The following is a 20529-nucleotide window of genomic DNA, read 5'->3' as shown; positions in this document are numbered from 1 at the left end:
GCTTACAGCTCCCTTTAAATGATAACGCAAAGCATCTTCTCAGCTGCAGTGGCCAGAGTTGACCCCACTGTAGAGAAGAACAGATACTTTGGTTCAAACTAATAGGGTTGTTTCTGGAGCCTGTCACATACTGGATGTGGGACCATACCACTCTATTTCAGCACAGTGTTACAGACCCGCCAAATTTTGGACAATTTAAATAATACCTCTAGTGTCTTGGAAAATCAAGCACTTTGGGTAGTTCAGTACTTTGGGGTTTGGTTTCCAAACATTGCTGATTCTACATGAGGGCATAGTCCTTTCCTCACATCTGAATACTCCAATCCCTGTGCAGCTGTACAGACACCATTGCTCCCATGTGTCAGCAGGGCCGGCTCTAGCGTTTTTGCCGCCCCAAGCAGCAAAAATAAATAAATAAATAAATAAATAAAAAGCTGCAGTCGCAAGCGGCGGCAGCTCTACTGCTGCTTCATTCTACGGCAGGTCCTTCGCTCCAAGACGGAGTGACGGCCCCGCAGCCGGACGTGCCGCCCCCTCTTCATTGGCCTGCTTGCTACGCTGGTGCCTGGAGCCGGCCCTGTGTGTAAGAGTCAGCACAACCATTTCACAGGCAATCCTAGCACAGCTATTTCAGGCATGTACAAAAGTTGAAGTATTTTGTGTGGGAGCAGGGAGAGAGATAATATTGCTTGCATGTGCCTGTTGCTGTTTCCCTTCTGCATAAATAAAAGATCTGTGTGGGTACCAGAATTTCTATTTTGCAGGAAATTCCATTATTTTGAAACTGGGTTTTGTTCCTAATCTTAACAAAACATTGAATTTTGAAATTTCCCATGAACTGACAACAATTCTGTTTTAGGTCACTGGCAACATTTCTTTCAGATTAAATCAAAACATTCCATTTTAATTTCAACTGTTTTAAATTTTTTATATCATAAAATAAATTTCAAAGTCAAAACACTCCATAGTGATTTTTTTTCCAACATCTACACGTTATAAATATATAGAGATATATACCTATCTCATAGAGCTGGAAGAGACCCTGAAAGGTCATCTAGTCCAGCTGCCTGTCTTTACTAGCAGGACCAAGTACTGATTTTTGCCCCAGATCCCTAAGTGGCCCCCTCAAGGATTGAGCTCACAACGCTGGGTTTAGCAGGCCAATGCTCAAACTACTGAGCTATCTCTCCCTCCCTCACTCCCCATTCCTGTAGAATGTTTCTATTTCAGTGAAACGGCATTTTCCATGAAAAAATGTTTCATCAGAAAATGTTTGACCAATTCTATTAAGTATTATGAGCATTGTCCCAGGAATACAAATGTGCTCTTGTTTTAGGAATATTGTCTGTCAGAGTGTGTAGGTGGGGATAGCCTACGGTGAGGTGGTTCCTCAGCTGCTGTAAATCAGCTCCATTGAAGTCAATGGAGCTACCTTGTTTTATACCAGTTGAGGCTGTGGCCTTGTAGGTACATGCTTTTGCCTAACTTTGTGAGTGAATATGATTTCATGTATGTGTGCCCTGTATGTGTGTTAAGTATTCTTGTGCATGACAGAATGTGAAACTTTAAGTATGCATATAAATGCCCAGTGCATAAAAGCACCATGAATATATACAGGAGATATTCTTCAATGCATGTGGTTTCATGATTCCCTTCTCTAACTATCTGAATGTGTATCATGTTTGTCCCATAAGTATAATATAATTATTGATGGGGTAAGGGTATGTCTGAGTGTATGTTTATGCACTGGAATGTGTCCCTTGAGTGTGTAAATGTGCATATGGATGTGGATATCTACCAGAGTGTGTGCATGTGTGTGTCCCTTGTATGTAAATAAGGGCTTGTAAATCTGTGGATGTATAAGCTTGTGGGTGTGTCTGAGTGTTTGTGAATCATTCCATTTTTATCCTCAGCAGCTTTCAGTGTTGACTGACGCCTTTTGATTCCTTTCCGTAGAGTTTGGGCCAATGAGATGCATGCACTGGTGATATCTGAGGAACTAGCAAGCGATGTTCTTGGTGCTGAGCTGCTAATCAAGCACCATGAAGAGTATAAGCGTGAAACAGAGAAGCAGTGGCTAAAATATGAAGATATGCAGCGGGCAGGGAACAACCTGGTGAAAAACGGACACTTCATGTCCATGGAGGTATGCTGATGGCGGGTTAAACATTTTAAAAAATCAGAGTCAGGTAAGGAAACAAACTTAGTGGGCAAACACCTTAATTACAATATTATGAAAGTCTGAGTGAAGCATCGCTGCCAGAAATACTACCGTCTATAACGGACATTTCGTAAGTGTTCAGGAGGGAACTAGACTTCAGCGCCCCCAGAGAGTTCTTTCAGGGGTTTTCACATAAATCTGTCCTTCAAAACAGAGACGCTAGATGGAAAAAACAGGTTTTTTTATATTAAATATGAAGACAAATTTTGCATAGAGACCTGAATAAGTGGAACGCCATTTAGAGTTGTTCCTATCTCCTTCAAAATTGACTCTGAAACTAACCTGTAAAATTACAACAATACCTAGATTGAAATATTGCTGGTGGTTGTTTATGCTGTGCTGTAGGCCTACGTCACACTATACAGTGGGGAATATGTGCCACAGAAATACCATTGTTAAATCTTATTGTCTAAATGCACAAGAAATAGGATAAATAGAATGCAATACAATATAGAACAAATACAGAGTGGGGTAATGTCTTTGCACACTTCAGAAAACGTGTGATTCTTCAGGAGTTTTACAAAGGAGAAAAGGGCGAGAAGTAACTTTGAAAAACTCTAAGATCCTGTTATCTAAGTAACTTCAGAATTTGACCATTACAATGACACCAGGTTTGGCTTGAGATTGTAATTGGATCTGGAGATCATGAAGTTAAAAGTCTTTGGAATTTGTGAAAGATCCCATTTCTGTTGCAAACTTTGCTGCAGAGAGGACTAGACAGTTTTCCATTGGTATTAAAAGATAAATCAGTGTTGTCATGCCATGGTCAGATGAATTTGTCTTGTTGTGTGGGTACCCATTAGTTCAGTATTATAAGTTACAAACTGCAACATCTGAGTTAAGTGTAGCCCTGGAAGAACATATAGCAAAGTACTGGTCCTGCCTACACGGAATATGCATACAGATATAGAATATAGTACGAGGCTAAATTAATTCAGGCAGGCAAAAGGCAGACTCAAACTTCCTTTCTAAGTTAGGTTGGGATCACAAAGTTCTCTGGAGGCCATGTACGGGTCACATGATCAAATTACAAGGCAGATAGCTGTCAAATGAAAGTCTAAGTGGATCTTTTATCTCCCTATATTGTAAATGTTGTTTTCCTAGATTGAGGAAAAACTGTCAGAGCTGTCAGAACTGATGAAGAAGGTGAAGGAGAGCTGGGATTTGAGGAAGGAGCTGTATGAGGAAAACTGGGAGATCCAATTACTAAGGCGAGAGCTGGATCAAGCAGAGGCATGGCTGGCTGCCAAGGAGGGCTTTCTCTCAGATCCTAGCTATGGGGTGAGTAAGGACAGTATAACACTATTAAAATGCACCATCTCAAGTAACCCGACCCCTGAGAGATTCTGTTTTACGTTAATCACAGTCAAAACATTGATGGCTGAGTAATGCAGCTTTGGGATTCTCAAAAGGTAGGTACTATGTCCTTTTAAAGGGTTTAGCCTGGGGCAGGAAAAGTAACTAATGGGGTAGTGACCTGCTGTGGCAAAAGATTGGGGAGAATTTCTACCCATTCCTTAGCCTAGTCAGGGATCTGGAAGAAGGTTCTTACCCCTTCATATGAGGGAGAGAGCCTGATTTGAAGAGAAGGGGTGATTTGGCCTCTCTTGGGGGGGTGGGGAGATTTGTGTACATGGCTTTTCCAGCTTGCCCTAGAAATCCTTGTTCTTGCACCAACTTCAACAGCTTTTTTCTGTTTGATGACCATATTATGGTGGCTGAGCGGGTGGCCACACACTTGGCTATGGAGGCCCAATGCAGGGGCAACAGAGGATCAGTTGTGAGATCCCTGCAGTGATCATTGGCAGGGGGAAAGACAGGAGTAAACCATGTGTCTGGCATAAACTTGAATCCAGGCATTTAACCTGTGTGCCATTGGTTATACTGTAGCAGCCAGGATACCACATGGAAATCACGATACCTTATGCAAGCCATGCTGGTGGTGATATTGCAGGGCCTTTATTCCACAGCAGAGAGGAGAAGGAGGGCGAGAAATTTCACATGAATCGCAACATTTTTAAATAATTAAAAAAAAATAATAATTAAAAAGTGACTCTTATAGAGGATCATCTCACTGTGAAAGATACTGCATTCTCGTAATGGCTGTACTGGTGGGTTCCAGTAAGGGTGCTGGTGGCTGACAAAGCCAGCAGCTGGGGAGAAAGAAGTCTTGTCAACTGAGCCTTTATTTTCATGTGCCACATTCAGCCCATGGACCACTTGTTTTAGAAGTGTAGGCTGAGATTTTGAAAGCCAGCTAGAGGATTTAGACGCAAATTCCCATTAATTTTAAAGGGAGTTATGTGGCTAAATGTACTCATTTGTTTTGAAAATCTCAGTCGTAGTCTTTTCAGGAACAGTTATTTTTGTCTCACTGGATTCCTGTATCTATTGTTGATTTTTTTCCACTCAGGATTCAGTGTCTGATGTAGAGGAACTGCTGAAGAAACACCGGGACTTTGAGACGATGCTTGCAGCCCAAGAGGAGAAGTTTGTACAGCTGAACAGGAAAACAAAGGTGAGGGGGAAGAAGGCTGATGGATTAGTACGTGAGACAGGGGTTTGTCATGGGGTGAGATGGCCTTTTTAGGAGGTTGGGGCTCTGCTGCTCCTGTGCTAAACTCAGCTCGCCTCCTGACGTGGTAAAGGATCAGGGGACTAAGAGGAGACCTGCTGGGAAAATAAGAGCAGACTCTAATTCAGAGAAGACTAGGTTGACTGAGGAAAACTCCAGGGAGAGCAGACCTGGGAGCTGGTGCTCTGCCGAGAGCAGGAGGGCAACAAGGAAGGCTGTGAGCATAGGAAGAGGCCTTGGGAACAAGATGACAATACAGTTTGGACTACAGATGCCCAAGCTGTTTAGAGTTCCCAGGGCTGGGAATCCATAGTAGAAGGTTGGGCCCTGTGCTGTCAGATACATTTTTATAAAGGCCAATACCATTTTTATAAAGGCCAATAGAAAATGCTTCTGAAGGTAATCCTAACTTCAATTTACATGTGCACTCATAGATTGTCATATATGTAACCTTTGTGTCTTGCAGAGGGAAATGAAGATACTGAAGCAGATTTATGCTGAGGAAAATGGGCAAAAGGAGAGAGGGAAAATCATTAGGGTCCCATCTCTGAGAAGGAAGCCCTCAGACAGAAGGATCCCACCCTCAAGACTGATAGAGATAAAGAGAACCAGACCGTTGGCATCTCTATCCTCCTCACCCAGCCTCGCCTTGAGGGGTCCCCTTGAAACTGTTGTCTCTCCAGTCCAAAAGTCCACCGAGGCATTCCAGCAATTTGGGTCTGGGGAAAATCCAGAGATGTTGCCCAGCACCAATGGAGAAACGAAAGCTGTGAAGAGGCTCAGTGAGATTAACGCTCAACCTACGCCAAAACTGATGGGCCTGCAAGTCACGTCCTTGGGAAGCCACATCTCTCCTCCCAGTCCAGTAAACAGACAAAGTGCCACCAGTTTGTCAGAACCATATTCCAAGGACCTCTTATCACCCTCTGAGAAAAACCTTAGCAGTTTCCCCGTCTCTAACGTGGAAATAAAAGTTGTGAAGACTTCACCTAGGTCTAGCCAAAGTTCATTAGATGTTTCTCCACATTCACCACAGTCCAGTTCCTCTCTTGAGAGGTCAGAAAATGACCTTTTGGTAAGTTCATCTACATTCACAGAACCTCTACAGCCACCCTATTGAAGCAATACCCAGATCTATATCTTACTAGCCAACATAAGGAGTGTGAGAAAACTACAAAGATTGACCATATACATATATATCCCTAGTGGACCCAAACAGCAAGAAACACTTAATGTGCCTTTACTATATACTTTCTAAATTATCCAGAAAGATAGTGATATGAAGCAGTTGTATGCCTGCAGTCTATGGAATCTTTTTAAATGCCTCATTTCTATAGACATTACTGCTACCTGATATGGCAATGAGTGCTATTCTCTCTCTCTCACTACGGGGAGTATGTTGCTCACAAAAACGTCTTTCCCCGAAGCCAAGAAGCATCTATTCTGACTTATATTTTCTTTATACATTCTTGGCATGATAGCTAATCTCCATGGTGAGACTGTTAGGTTAAATCTTGTCCAGCAATATTTTAATTGAATTTATGTCCCAGAAAATATATCTTGTCATATATCACTCTTCACTTTAATGAATAACAAATAGCATTCAAAATAGACCAACTTAATTGAAAAATGCAAATATTAATGAATAGGACCAGATTTTTGGCTGTTGAAAACACGTTTGCGCAGTTGCATCCATTAAACCTCTCATTTGCTTGTGCAAATAGTGAGTGCCAAACTAGATAATCTTATGCCTGCAGTAATTTATATTTTGCATGTAGCTACCTGATTCGACTGCACACAGGTGGGTTTTTTGTGTAAGACTGAAGGAGACTGATACACAAAAAGACTATTGATTTAATTATGCAGTCAGCTAGAACAAGTTTGAACAGTAAAGGTTTTATGTCCTATAGGGTGATCAGACAGCAAGTATGAAAAATCGGGACGGGGGTGGGGGACAAGGGCACCTATATAAGACACAGCCCCAAATATTAGGACTGTCCCTATAAAATCAGGACATCTGGTCACCCTAATGTCCTAATACATTAAAAAATACATTAAAGAACTTTACTAAGGTCTCAAACTAAGCATCCAGACGTTAATAAATGCTAGAATTAGAGCTGACTGGAAAATAGAATTTCCTTCCTTTGAGAAATTCTGAGATTTCTCAATCTTATTTCATCCCAGAATGATAAAGTTGAAATGAGTCATTTCAATAACTTTCCATAGAAATTTTTGACAAAATCAATGGACTCCTGCAATGTTTCAATTTTGTCTAATCAACATTTTCCAGGGGAAACCTGATTCATTGGAAATTTTTCAATTAGTTCTAGATCAGATAAAGGTTGTCTGTGCAACCTTAATCTGGCTTCTTTGTGCATATGCATTATTATTAGGCTTTGCAGAATCTGAGGGTTTTTTAAATAATTTAGATGGATAATATTGATGCTTATTTTTAAGCATTTGTTTTAGATTTTTATTCATATAAATTTTCAGTGGGAAGAAATTATGTGGGGGGGGTTAGACAATGGGGGGTGAGACAATAATTGTTTAATGACAGTAGACATTGAGATTCAAAAAGTTAAAGCTTTATAACTATTAAAATACAAATTGTCCACATCATATGTCAAAACATACAAAGTAAATATCCTTAGAACGAACTCTAGTAAGTTCTTAAGCATCATTTTTCTTACTTTGCCTATCTGTAAATTTTGATTATCAATAGAATTTTTTTTTTTTTTTTTTTTTTGGTTTGTGTGTGTATGGTGAAATCGACATTTACTGATAAAAATCCAGTCCTTTCAAGCCTAATTATGATAGTCTTTTTGATACAGCCCTAGTTTCTCTACCTGCCCCCTCCTCCCTTGGCTCCTTGTCCCAGTCTTTCCACTTGTGCCACCTTCTTCAACTTCTTCTCTAACTCCCAGTCTTTTTTTAAAATGAGCAAAACAATATATTTTTCATGTACCCCATTTTGAGAATTGCTGAACCAGTTTTACTGACATTTTTTCCAAAAGCTTCAGCCTCAGGCAGCCACCCAGAATCAAAAATTTCAGCCTGAATGATTAAAGTTTGGCAAAGTTATGAGCACATTAAAGCAGGTTAATATTATGAAAAATGTTGGGGAACCTGAACTGTAGGTGTTGCTACCTGTATCACCTAGAATATACTGGTTGTTTTTTTCTCTATTCTCAATCTCTGTGCAATTCAGCACCCTTTTCTGAATGCTAAATGATGATGTTATAACACAAATTACCATATAACAATCAAACAAAGGATTATTTTTTGCAACAGCAGTAAAAAAAGCTAGTAGAATATTGGCTTGATTTGTTTTAAGAGAGTTATAGCATGTAAATCAGTAAGCAGCTGCATAATAGAATCATAGAATCATAGAATATCAGGGTTGGAAGGGACCTCAGGAGGTCATCTAGTCCAACCCCCTGCTCAAAGCAGGACCAATTCCCAACTAAATAGTCATGGAAACACTGAGATTACATTTGGAATACAGTATCCTGGTTTTGTTACCTCATTGGAATGCAGAAATGTAACAATAGAAGGCAGAGAGTACAAAATAAGGCAGCAGGGATGATAAATAGAATGGAGGGACTCATGTATGAGAGGATATATTGACAAAACAGATTATTTAGAGAAGTACGTTAACTAGTTAAAGTTTATTATAAAATTACACTGATGATCTACAATAACTGGTCAGACCAGTACGAGCGGATATAGGTATACATTAAGAGGGACCATATGAGGATTTTTAAGGATCTCTTAATGGTATTTTATTGGTGAATAAGCGGAATGGTAGAGTTAATGACATTGATCCCCAGACATGCCAGAACAGTATAATAAATTGTTATCGAAATATATTAAAATAATGTATTGCATATGTATTATAAAATACTATGGTTGTTTAATTTTTAAATAATAATTTTAATTATAGTAGTGCAAACTAGCATCCAAAACCATAAAACAGTTATTTTTCTCCAGGAGTCTCTTCTACCACACAGTGCCAGAGTCAGATCCCCGGGCAGACCTTCGGGCAGGATCTAGATGACAGCAACCAAAGTAAAATATTTTGTGAAGGATTCAGATTCACTTCTAAGCATTGCATAAAAACATACCTGCTAAGATATTTTCATATAGTCACATTATATTACACCACAAAATGCAGTATCACTCCAAGTAAGCTGACCTTTGGTACACTATGGTGAAACTAATCATATGAGTAGATTGTCCAGTGTAGGTCTGAACATCTTCATTCAGGCACTAAATTAGATTTCTGTATGTGATCTACAGAGGGCTTCCAGGAGCATAGAAAAGACAAAGGCTAAAGGGAAAACAATGGCCTGTTTGGGATATATCTCACAATTGCTTCTGAAGTTTTGAAAAGACTTCTTCAAAGTGAAACTGTAATGTCCTTGTGTGTTTCAGGTTTCTGTAAATCACCAGAACATGGAGGGGTTACTAGAAAAAAGGGACCAGCTTCTTCCAGGACGTAAGCAGGTAGAATTAAATGCATTCACTTCATGTTCAGCCACCATTCCTTACATTATGACCAAATAGCTACAGAACCTGACTGGGAGGTGGGGGACGGGTGGTGAACCTTCACTGGGAAGGCTCTCAGAACCGAGGTCTTGATACAGTTCCCACAGAAGCCAGTGAAAGGACTCCCTTGACTTCAGTGGGTGTTAGATGAGGCCTAGAATGAACAAGATGTCTGAATTCACTTATCTGAGGGATGTTCCAGCTCAGGCTTAGTTCCCATTGATGAGGCACTTACTGGAACCTGGGACTAAATGAACATGTAGACTAAAATCCCCTTCAAAAAGAGTGAAGCCTTGATGGCAGAGAGAGCCTCTAATTTAATTAGCTTGGATATTAATTTCTGCTCATATTAGAAGAGGTGTTTCTTCCAGTTGATGGTTGGGTAGTAAATTGGTGAGATAGTTTCAGCATGGCCAAGGCTGAATGAAATTAAAGCTCGAATTCCCCTCTTACCCTAAAATATAAGTCCATTTCCAGGGCAAGGCTTGCATCAGTGAAGTAGTGGTGGTATATTTACCACAGCTGGGAAATTTCTGTGCAGGTTTTCTCAGTCACTATCTACCAGTACATAGATTTTTGTTAACAGAGTCTTTGTGGGCCTTGGACATAGACAGGACTCTTAGACTGTTTGTTCCCTGGGAATAATTCTTTATCTGAAACTTTTAACCGGACCTAAGCAAATCCACACTGGTCTTTATTTCCTATGCAAAATAGAATCTACTGTCACCCTGTTAAGGATACACAAGTGAAACCCCAAGTTACATTAACTGTTAGTGAATTCTCATCTCACCCACCCACCCACAAAAAAAGAAATAGAATAAATTCATAACATAAATTCTCCTCACATCTTCCTTAACAATTCCCCCTTCCTCTCTCATTCACCAGACAACTCTTGGCACAATAAAATAATATCATCTTACATTTAGACAGCACCTTCCATCCAGAAGGATCCCATAACACTTCACAAATGTGTCGCCGGTTGCAGACATACAACCACCTTCTGGGGTGGAAAGTAGCAGCTGCTTTTAAAACAGTGCCCAGTAAGTGGGGAAGAATTCGATATCCACACTACATTGAAACTTTAGGCAGATTATAATGGCCAAAATTGGAATATGGATAGCGCACTAGAGCCAACTCCAATTAGATCAAATGAAATGGTGTCTTCAACAAGCAGAAATAAAATGCTGGGTTTATATCCTTCCTAAAAGATAGAAGGAACCAACTGTTTAGTGCCTGCTTCCACCAGGCTGTGTCATTAGTTCAGCACTGACTTATGTGGCTCCACTGATGGAATCACTAAAACCAATCCCTACAGTGCATTGGGTTTCCTTAGAAATAGCCTAGGCTGACCATTCTTGGCTCGTGAGAGCTGATGAGGTCCCAGCCCCAAGTTGCATGGCTAGAAACCGCATATAGAAATGGATGTCATTGATGTAACTATAGATACCATTGTGATTACATTTTATTATCCTCTTTATTCATGTAGCCACAGTCAAGGACTTGGAACTCCTATTATGTAAAACTCAACAAACAAAAACTTGACTTCTACAATGATGAAACGGAAGCGTCCAAGGTAATTTGTTTCTTGAATCTGTCAGGTAATCTCCAAAGGTGGTTTAAGATTTGTTCCCTGTTTTTCCATTCTAATCTCCCAATTTCTTTAAAAAGAAAACATAGGATTAGAAGGGGATTAATTTCTTTCATGCATCAGTTGGTCGAAATTTAGTCTGATTGGTGCAGCTTCCAGCTATAAGGTTGAGAAAAGGGCTTTTGAGATTTATTGAACATTCTCTTGTTTGATTAATGCCTTCAAGACACAATGAAGTACCAGTTCTTCAAACTGTATGAAGGATGGATCTTGTATAGTTCTTCCTACCAGGGGATCTAGTGACAGTGTTACGAATAATATGAATGATGGTATCAGTGTGTGCTCACAGTGTGTGGATGAGATTGAATCCTAAAAGGAAGGGCAATTAGGACATTCATTGTAATCTCTTCCTCCTTCAGACCGTAACCACAATCCCATCAATCAGTGTTGCTGGTGCCAAGTGTGAGAGGCTGACTGACTATGCCAGGAAAGAGAACACCTTTCATTTACGGTAAATCATACGCATAGACCTGCTAGCAAAACAGGTCTGGCTGCTCTGCAATGTTGCAACTACTCGCAGCCATACTCATCCAAGCCTATCTCAGAAAACGTTGTGGTATGGCAAAGCTGAAGAGTGCTGTCTGTGCAGGAATTTGCAGATACTGCAGTTCCTGCCTTTCTCAATAGGACAATAATGTAGACATTTAGACTAATTTGAATGCCCTTCTTCCTATCCCTGCTGTTTACAGGTTGAGTGATGGGGCAGAATACTACTTTGCAGCACCTTCTCAGAAGTTGATGGATGAATGGATACAAGCACTTAGGAGTACTATAGGTAGATCATCATTCATTTTTAAGGGGTAATTGTTTAGTTTAGTGATGATGACAGGAGGGGTGAGGAAATAAAGGATGTTGAAATCACAAGCTGTCCCTTGTGTGGTGCTCTTCCTTTAAACGTGTTTGAGTGTCTCATCTGTGGGGAGCCTAGTTTTCTGTGATTAAAAAAAAAAGTCTGTGACTTAAAAAAACCCCATAAGAGTCCGTGTTTTTCCACAATTAAAATGAAACACTGAACTTCCCGAGCCACAATATATATAGGTATCAGTTGAACACAATGTTTTATTGACATATTTCCAATTTTTAAGCAAGTTCAAAGCCTACCAGTGCCATCAATCATTATTACAAAGTAAAATTAACAGAATGATCCAGTCACAGTGCATTGTTTCTTTACTGTTGTCGATGGCCATGCTGTTTCAGCCTCTTGTTTTCATTTCTTTGCATTCAGTTTAAGTTTAATGCTTTCCATGTATTCTACAATTGTTTGCTTTTGAATGTACTCTACGGCCTTGCTGCATACAGTACAGAACAGCACATTACCAGCAACATGAAATTTGTCCTTGCCAAGTGTCACGGTCTTTAGCAGTGATTTTTACAATTTTTGGCATCTTTTCATAACTTTAATTACTCATGTCTGGAGGCTGACATGTAATCTAAGATGCATTAAAACATGAACCCTGCTATGCCGGTGAGTAACTAACCTCTGTATGCTGGAAGCAGTTGATTGGGGTATGTTTAGCTATACAAATTTAAAGTGCATTCAAAAATCAACCACAAGAGTGTGAGGTTGCATGCATTGAATAAGTGACACTGGTACTTTCAGTAAAATGTAGTTAATATATGTTTTTATTTTTTCACAAAATATAAAAACTAAAGATTCTCTGTAAAAATGTAAATTCCGTGGGTTTTTTGCATTTTTTCCATGGCAAAGGTTTCTAGGATCCCTGCTCATGTGTGTGTTACCCATAGAGAACAGTACACACCGAGGCACTTGATAGCTGACGTGACGGGTACGTCTACACTGCAATAGGACACCCGTGTCTGTCCCGTGCCAGCTGACTTGGGCTCATGGGGCTCGGGCTAAGGGGCTGTTTAATTGTGGTGTAGACATTCTGGCTCAGGCTGCAGCCTGAGCTCTGGGACCCTCCCACCTCTCAGGGTCCAAGGCTGCAGCCTGAGCCTGATCACCTGCATTGCGATTAAATAGCCCCTTAGCCCAAGCCCTGCGAGCCTGAGTCAGCTGGCACAGGCCAGCCATGGGTTTTTAATTGCAATGTAGACATACCCTTGGGCACCTCACAGTATAGTGTCCCCAGAGTGACATAGAAAGCAGCCTCTTGGTTGTAGTGCGGCTTGAGTCAAGATACTGGCTGGGGAGAAATGCGCAATGGCTTCTTGCATTTTTTCCAGCCTTCATGTAGACAGGGCCCTTGGCTCTTGGTTGCTCCCTTGTGCATCCAATCCTTATTCTGAAAACCTCAGTAAGCAGTGATGGCTTCTGTGGCATAATGAAAAAGGACAGGAATGCAGTGATACCGGCAGCTCAAAGAAGTATGCAGTGGATATAGGAATGACTGACTCTGCTTCTGTCTCTGATTCAAACATGTTTCCTGTATTTTCTTTGACCCTGCAGGCCACAGTAACAGTCATGGTTCTAAGCTGATGGCACAACCAGTCGCTCTAAATACAGAGAGTCCTCAGACCAGACCTTGGAACGTCCCAGGTGGAGGGCCCGCTGAAAGACAAACCAGCAGAGGCTTCCTACCCAGGTGGGAACTGTATACTGCTGAGCTGGTCTGATTTCATTCTTGCTAGTAGCTAGGCAGTGCTCGAATACAGGATGATGCCAGATAGACAGGCTTGGTATTAAAAAGACCAGCTCAGTTTTCAGTATTTCAGCAGCACACAGCCCCAGGACTATATTATGCAGTAACTTCTCTGATTCAGTCCATTTTGACAGTTACGACATGCTAAATGCAATTTTCCAATAGGGGTCCTTAACAAGGTCATCCAAATCCTCCCCTTGGGTGATGAACTAAAACTAGACACACAATGGCCTCTTTACATATTCAAGTGTAAATCTGAGAAAGGTAGCATTTGAACATATTGTTTGTGTCTCTGTGGTAGAAAATCTGTAAATCCATTTCTGCTGCAAATGGAGTGTGCAGAAATCCTACAAGTTATGACGTGAAAACAGCCCCTGTTGTCTAGTCTATTGTACTGGCAGGATCCAGGCGTCTAAACTTCATGAGCTGTGTGAGCCATAGACCTGTGCAAACCCATAGGCTCCTGGAATGCTATAGCACACACGGTATCGTGGAAACCAAAAAGACCAGTTTGATTGTCCCAGCCGACTCCTTGTGTTTTGCAGGAGAACTCACCACCTCATGCCTGTTAATGTGATTAGAACTGCAACGTTATAATTGCTAGAGATTTCACGGAGTTTACCAGAGAATTGCAGAGAGTGTCCTTACCATCACGAGAGTAACTCAACAAATATTTAGGAATTTATTCTTGCAAATCCCCCATGGGGTAAGGTAGAATTATTCTCCTCATTTTGACTAGTGAGGCACAGAGAGATTTGACTTACCCTAGGTCACACAGGAAGTCTACTGCAGAGCTAGGAAATGAATGCAGGTCTCCTGAATCCCGTCCAGTGCCTGAAGCACAAGACCATCCTTCTTCTCTGTATAGATTGTCAATGAGTACCAGCTGTGATTGCTGTACAAACACAGATTTACTCCTGTTGTTCCCACTCAGATAAATGGGAAACTGACTGTTTGACCAAAAGACGTAACACAAACCTAGTGACTAGTATCAGACTTGCAAAATTGTCAAGAATATTTCCAGCCCAGTCACAAAATCTGTTTACCCCCGTTATTCCATTGTGATGAACAATGATAAAATAATTACTGATGTGACGGGTTGGATCACAGAAACCCCCTTGGGAGCTGCCACCCGATGTGCAAAGACTACCCCTGCTTCTGTTTTCCCTGCCAGCTCAGGACTCCAGCACCCTGTCTTGCTGAGCCAGACACTCCCGTCTGGCTCCAGACACAGACCCAGAGTCTGAATCACTTGTCCCAACGCTGCAAGTTTACCTGAAAACAGCTCGCAGTAGCGTGCTTGTCTTTAGCACTCAGATGCCCCACTCCCAATGGGGTCTAAACCCAGATAAATCCGTTTTACCCTGCATAAAGTTTAAAGTTTATGCAGGGCAAACTTATAAATTGTTCGCCCTCTATAACACTGATAGAGAGATATGCACAGTTGTTTGCTCCCCCAGGTATTAATACATACTCTGAGTAAATTACTAAATAAAAAGCGATTTTATTAAATACAGACAGTAGGATTTAAGTGGTTCAAGGTAGTAACAGACAGAACAAAGTAAGTCACCAAGCAAAATAAAATAAAATGCGCAAATCTATGCCTAATCAAACTAAATACAGATAATCTCACCCTCAGAGATGTTTCAGTAAGTTTTTCTCAGACTGGACGCCTTCCAGGCCTGGGCACAATTCTTTCCCCTGGTACAGCTCTTGTTGCAGCTCAGGTGGTAGCTAGGGGATTCTTCATGATGGCTTCTCCCCCTCTCTCTTCTCTTCCCCCCTTTATATATCTTTTGCATAAGGCGGGAACTCTTTGTCTCTCTGGGTTTCCACCCCCCCTCACTGGAAAAGCACCAGGTTAAAGATGGATTCCAGTTCAGGTGACATGATCACATGTCACTGCAAGACTTCATTACTCACTTGCCAGCACACACATATACAGGAAGACTCACAGGTAAATACAGCCATCTGCAGACAATGGGAGTCATCAAGATTCCAAACCATCATTAATGGTCCACACTTTACACAATTACAATAGGCCCTCAGAGTTACATTTTATATTTCTAGTTTTAGATACAAGAGTGGTACATTTATACAAATCAGATGATCATACTCAGTAGATTATAAGCTTTGTAATGATACCTTACAAGAGACCTTTTGCATGAGGCATATCCCAGTTACTTACATTCACTTATTACCGTATTTTCTCTAAAACTATCTCAGTTACATTATATTGACTTATTATCAAGTTTTTATAAAACCATATAGACTGCACAACGTCACAACTGATATTTTATTTGTCCTTCAAATGAAGTAATTCACCAGAGGTGAGTGGGTAGGTGCATTTTGCAAAGTTACTCCTATTCTATATTGCAGATTGGTTATATTAATGCACATATGTATATACAACACATCTCTTCTGTCCGGTGGTTATTTTGCTTTTGAAATGGTTGCATGACTGAATTGTTCCTGAATACTTACTTTTACTTACTGATTTAATTCATGTCTGAAATGTCACTGAGTTTCTGTGGTGCTATTTGTTGACAGGAGAACTCCTTCCTTCAAACTCAGGCAAGAGAAAGAATCTGCAAACATTCCCAGGGAATCTGAGGGAGACACACATGGGATTATGAGGACACCAAGCTCCACCTCTGTCCAGAACCCTGCAGACATGGGTAATAAGAAACTCTGCCTTGATCTGTGTGAGAAGCACAGTACTGAGATTGAGAAATCATGTTTCAAAATGTAGAAAGAGGAAAATGCTGTATCACCCAATATACGCCACACCCTTCCCTGCTATGTCTTAATCCCTCTGCTTTTTCACTTCCTCTGGAAATTTACTGATACATTTTGACTTAGTGACTTTCCCCAAGAGCTTATTTTAGTTGATCATTATACTTCACGTGCCGTAGATCTGCCTGTCTTCTGGTTTCACTCCTACAGTAGTTTTCTCTTTATTGGGATTATGAAATACAGGGTGCTTGTTCTCAGGCTCTCTCTCAGTCTCTCATGATATATCTGTATCTATATATAGATTAAACACACATAAATCTATGTCAAAAGAAGGTGAGGCTTTCAGTGTCCAGTACTCAAAAATTAGGAAATGCCAGAATTCAGGTTTCATGTGCAACCTTAATTCAGCTGTCTGGTGCGTATGCGTCATGACAACCTTTAATTACATGATGACATACTATTTTTTCCACAGGACCCCTGCTTCATTCAGTGGACAGTGCTCATGTTTGACCATAGTGGCTCCGTGCCTCAGTTTCCCATCTGTAAAAACAGGAATGATAATCCCTCACCTCCGAGGGCTGTTGTGAAAATAAATTCATTCATGTTTGTTTCTGGTAACGTTAATGTTTACGAGGCACTCAGATACTGTAGTGATGAGCCTCACAGAAAAGCCTATATGAAAAGTGATGGTTCTGTGTCCAGAGCTGGGTTTGAATAGGGTGCAGTATATAAGACCTGATGGCACACACTGAACAAAGAGGGGAAAACAAAGTATCAAATAGGTGTTCATTATCTGAGCGCTGTCCATCCTGGGCACCAAATGAGGCAGAGGTCCAGTGGGAAAAAAAAGATGTGATTATGTAATTAAATAGTGTATCATAATGCGTACACATCGGGGGTCAAATTGAGGTTGTGTGGTGTTACCATGCATTGTTTTAAAGCAGCTGCTATTTTCCAGTTCAAAGAGAATAGCTGAAATGTTAGTGAAGTGCTGCGGTATCCTTCTGGAGGAAAGGTGTTATCTAAATGTAAGAGCGTATTTTATCATGCCAGTAAATAGTGTTGACCTGTTTGGTGAATGAGGAAGAGAACAAGGGAATCCATAAGGAAGACGTGAGAAGGGTTTATTCTGTCCATTTATTCTTTTTCTTCTTCTTCAGTATTGGTTTGGACACACAAATGCCACGTGCTTTTCAGTTTTATCTGAACACCTAGTCCCCTCTGCCAAATGAATGGGTTTGGGTGGTCAGGTGTGAACTGTGGGCAACCCCATGGAGCAGTTGTGCATATTCACATAGAGGAGTGTGACCTAATAAACCTCACACTTTACACATTCATATTAAATAAAATCTCTTTTCTAATAAGAGTTACTTACTGCCTTAAAACAGTTTCCCAAGCTATAGGAGGGATCCAGCATTCAGAGACCGCCTCCCACCTTGAGACTGTCCCCCAAGTTCTGAATGGTCTTCAGTTCAACCCTTTCCATTTTAAAAGGGTTTCCTGTTTTTTTCCCTTCAGTCACTATAAATACTCAAAGTGGGAAAAACTACTGTCTTTCTAGTTTTCTAAAGATGGAGGTTTTCTTTTCAGTCTCAAGTTGTCTCTATGTCTTTCCATTCACTTTAATGGGCCTCCGGTGTCCCTTCCTGGTCTGGAAAATGAATAGTTACTTGAAGCTGGTTTCATGTAGACACTTTGAGAGGTGTTCCTACCTTCCTGACTACTCACTGCCCTGCTTTGAAGTGGAGCTGAAGTTGCAGCGTAGTTTTCTATATATACAAATACATAAATTCATAATCATAGCCTGCATACGTATCTCATAATGATTGAGTTTAGAACATTGCAAGCTTTCATAAAAGGCTATGCTTGATATATTTTATAATACAACACCATTGCATGCAATCAATTGGTTTAACTGTTTATTTTTGGGTTTTAAACCTGTTCTCACACTGGAGTATCTAGACCCTTATTGTTACAGAGATAACCTAGTTAAAATATGCCATATAGTCCCTGCAGCTAGTCTCATGCAACTGTCACTATCAGCAAAAGTTGCAGAGTGTCCCCAATCTTTAATGTTTACAACATATCAAAACTAGCTTTTTGTTTCCTAGCTCCTTACTGTCTCTGCTCTCTGACTAAGATTACACAGAAAACTTACATATAGCAAACTTCCCCCTAGATAGTTTGAGACACCACTAAAAAAAAGACTGTCATTGTAAACACTGAGAGCAGGAGCTCAAAAAGGAAATCCAGGTGCCTGAAATCTCCCCTGGGAAAGTTTACAAAGCTGGAGTGATTCTACATTCACATCATCCTGGTGAGAACCTAGATTGACTAGGAAACATACTGGGAGTCCTTCGGGGTGATGAGAGCTGAGAAAGTCACCTCCAATAATAGTGTCTGTACAAAGTCCTTTCATGTTCTCATTGTTTGTTGGTCTTTCTCACAGTTCTTACATTTCTACAGCTGAGAAGTGTGTCAAACATACACAAATTGTTAGCTTTTCTTCCACGTGCTCCACAGTGCACCCAGCAAAGCAGCTACATGATACTAAAGCAATACCATAAAAAGCCTGCAACCATATTAAGAGGCGCCAGCTCTTTTTAACAGAGGGCACTGCAATGGGAAAGCTTTATCCTTTCCAGAACTGTGAATAAAAGTTAAATATGCTGCTTCTTGGGCTAATGGCACAAGCCATTGTCCAAGGAGGAGTTTTACCTATGGCATCTGGCACTGTGAAGTATCATGAAGAGGATGCTAGACTTTTGGGTAGTGGTATGTGTACCATGCTAGCATCACCTCCCCCTCCCAGAGCCCTCTGGAATTCAAAGTTACATCACCGTAGCTTCTACCAATCAATAGCAGAGAAGAAGGGATATAACAATTGAGAATTAAGGTGTGGATGCTAATGCTATGAAATGGCTTGGATTAGTCTGTTGTAGGGAGACCTAGCGAGAGCCTCCTTGACATGCACATCTGAGGGGGAGCCCATATTTCGGTGTTCCCTATCCCAAGAAAATGAATACATCACTAATTCTTTTTCAGGAACCAAGGCTGAGGATCAGAGTGTGCAGACCAAGCGCTTAGCAAATCCACAGACCCAGATGAAAGAAGATCTAGCGATTGAGGGCAGGAAGGAGAAATGCAAGAAAGATAAGAATGTCTTTCAAAAGTTTTTTTCCAAAAAGTAAGAGCAGCAGCACAAGAGAGCGCGCACTCTTCAGTTTTCTGGATGAGACAGACTCTTCCCCTTCATAGCACCCTATTGCCTTGGAGTCCAGATGGATAGTGAGCAAGTGAAATGTGTATGGGAGAAGGGAATGCTCAAGCATTGGGAAAAGAGACAGCACTTTGAAAAGAATAGAACTGTCACTGTTTTAACAAATTGAACTTGGGTGGATCAATGTACCTGGTTGTACCAGGCCTATAGAAGGCTTTTGTTTAAATTGAATGCTCATGAATGTGAGGAAATAATAGTGCTGGCTAATGTCTGGTATACTCCTTATCCCCACCCATCATGGCAAATTGTGTGATGATGACTAATGTCTACCAGGGACTAAGATAAGATACAACTGAATTCGTATCTACTTATTGCATAAGCTGCACTTTGATCCCAAATCTCTATAGATGAACCACTAGTGTATTCACCCCGTCCCCCCCACAATGTGTCCATGCAATGTCTTAAATTAAAATTAGGATATCTCCATTAATTTATCTCCTAGAATTGGAAGAGACCTTGAAAGGTCATTGAGTCCAGCCCCCTGCCTTCACTAGCAGGACCAAGTACTGATTTTGCCCCAGATCCCTAAGTGGTCCCCTCAAGGATTGAACTCACAACCCTGCGTTTAGTAGGCCAATGCTCAAACCACTGAGCTATCCCTCTCCCCCTTATTTTGCCTCTAAGTTCTAAAAGAAAGGTGCTGTTGATTCCATTGTGTACAGTTGTGACAGCTTAAATGCACACAGCTTGCCATTACTGTTGTGAGTGGCACTCTGTATGGATCATTCCATGAAGTGACAAGAATCGTTTCTGCAATGCTTTCAGCTGTCACTATGGAACGAGAGAGAGGAATATTTCCTACTCATATTAAACTTTCAGGTGTTGCTAGATTCTTGCAGAGCTCCCCATCAACTGCCAAAAACAATTCAGTCAAGAACCTCAAAATGCTGTGGGATTCAATTTAGTGTCTACAGCTCT

The 20529-nt window shown here is 40.8% G+C and overlaps 1 protein-coding gene across 1 annotated transcript in view; it reads left to right on the top strand.

Moving 5' to 3' along the window:
* Positions 1-20120, top strand: part of SPTBN5 (spectrin beta, non-erythrocytic 5) — a 134995-nt gene extending 114875 nt beyond the window's left edge. The window contains exons 54-64 of the mRNA XM_034769645.1: positions 1957-2146; positions 3326-3502; positions 4635-4739; positions 5263-5871; positions 9231-9302; positions 10831-10917; positions 11352-11443; positions 11682-11767; positions 13403-13538; positions 16146-16273; positions 19377-20120. Of these exons, the coding sequence (XP_034625536.1) occupies positions 1957-2146; positions 3326-3502; positions 4635-4739; positions 5263-5871; positions 9231-9302; positions 10831-10917; positions 11352-11443; positions 11682-11767; positions 13403-13538; positions 16146-16273; positions 19377-19522 (1828 nt within the window). The 3' untranslated portion in view covers positions 19523-20120. The remainder of the gene's footprint in view (positions 1-1956; positions 2147-3325; positions 3503-4634; positions 4740-5262; positions 5872-9230; positions 9303-10830; positions 10918-11351; positions 11444-11681; positions 11768-13402; positions 13539-16145; positions 16274-19376) is intronic.
* The last annotated feature ends 409 nt before the right edge of the window (positions 20121-20529 follow it).

This window comes from Trachemys scripta, chromosome 4 (genome assembly GCF_013100865.1).
Source record: "Trachemys scripta elegans isolate TJP31775 chromosome 4, CAS_Tse_1.0, whole genome shotgun sequence".
NCBI classification, from domain to species: domain Eukaryota; kingdom Metazoa; phylum Chordata; order Testudines; family Emydidae; genus Trachemys; species Trachemys scripta.
Note: the sequence above shows the minus strand (reverse complement) of the source record. Positions and strands in the feature narration are given on the sequence as shown.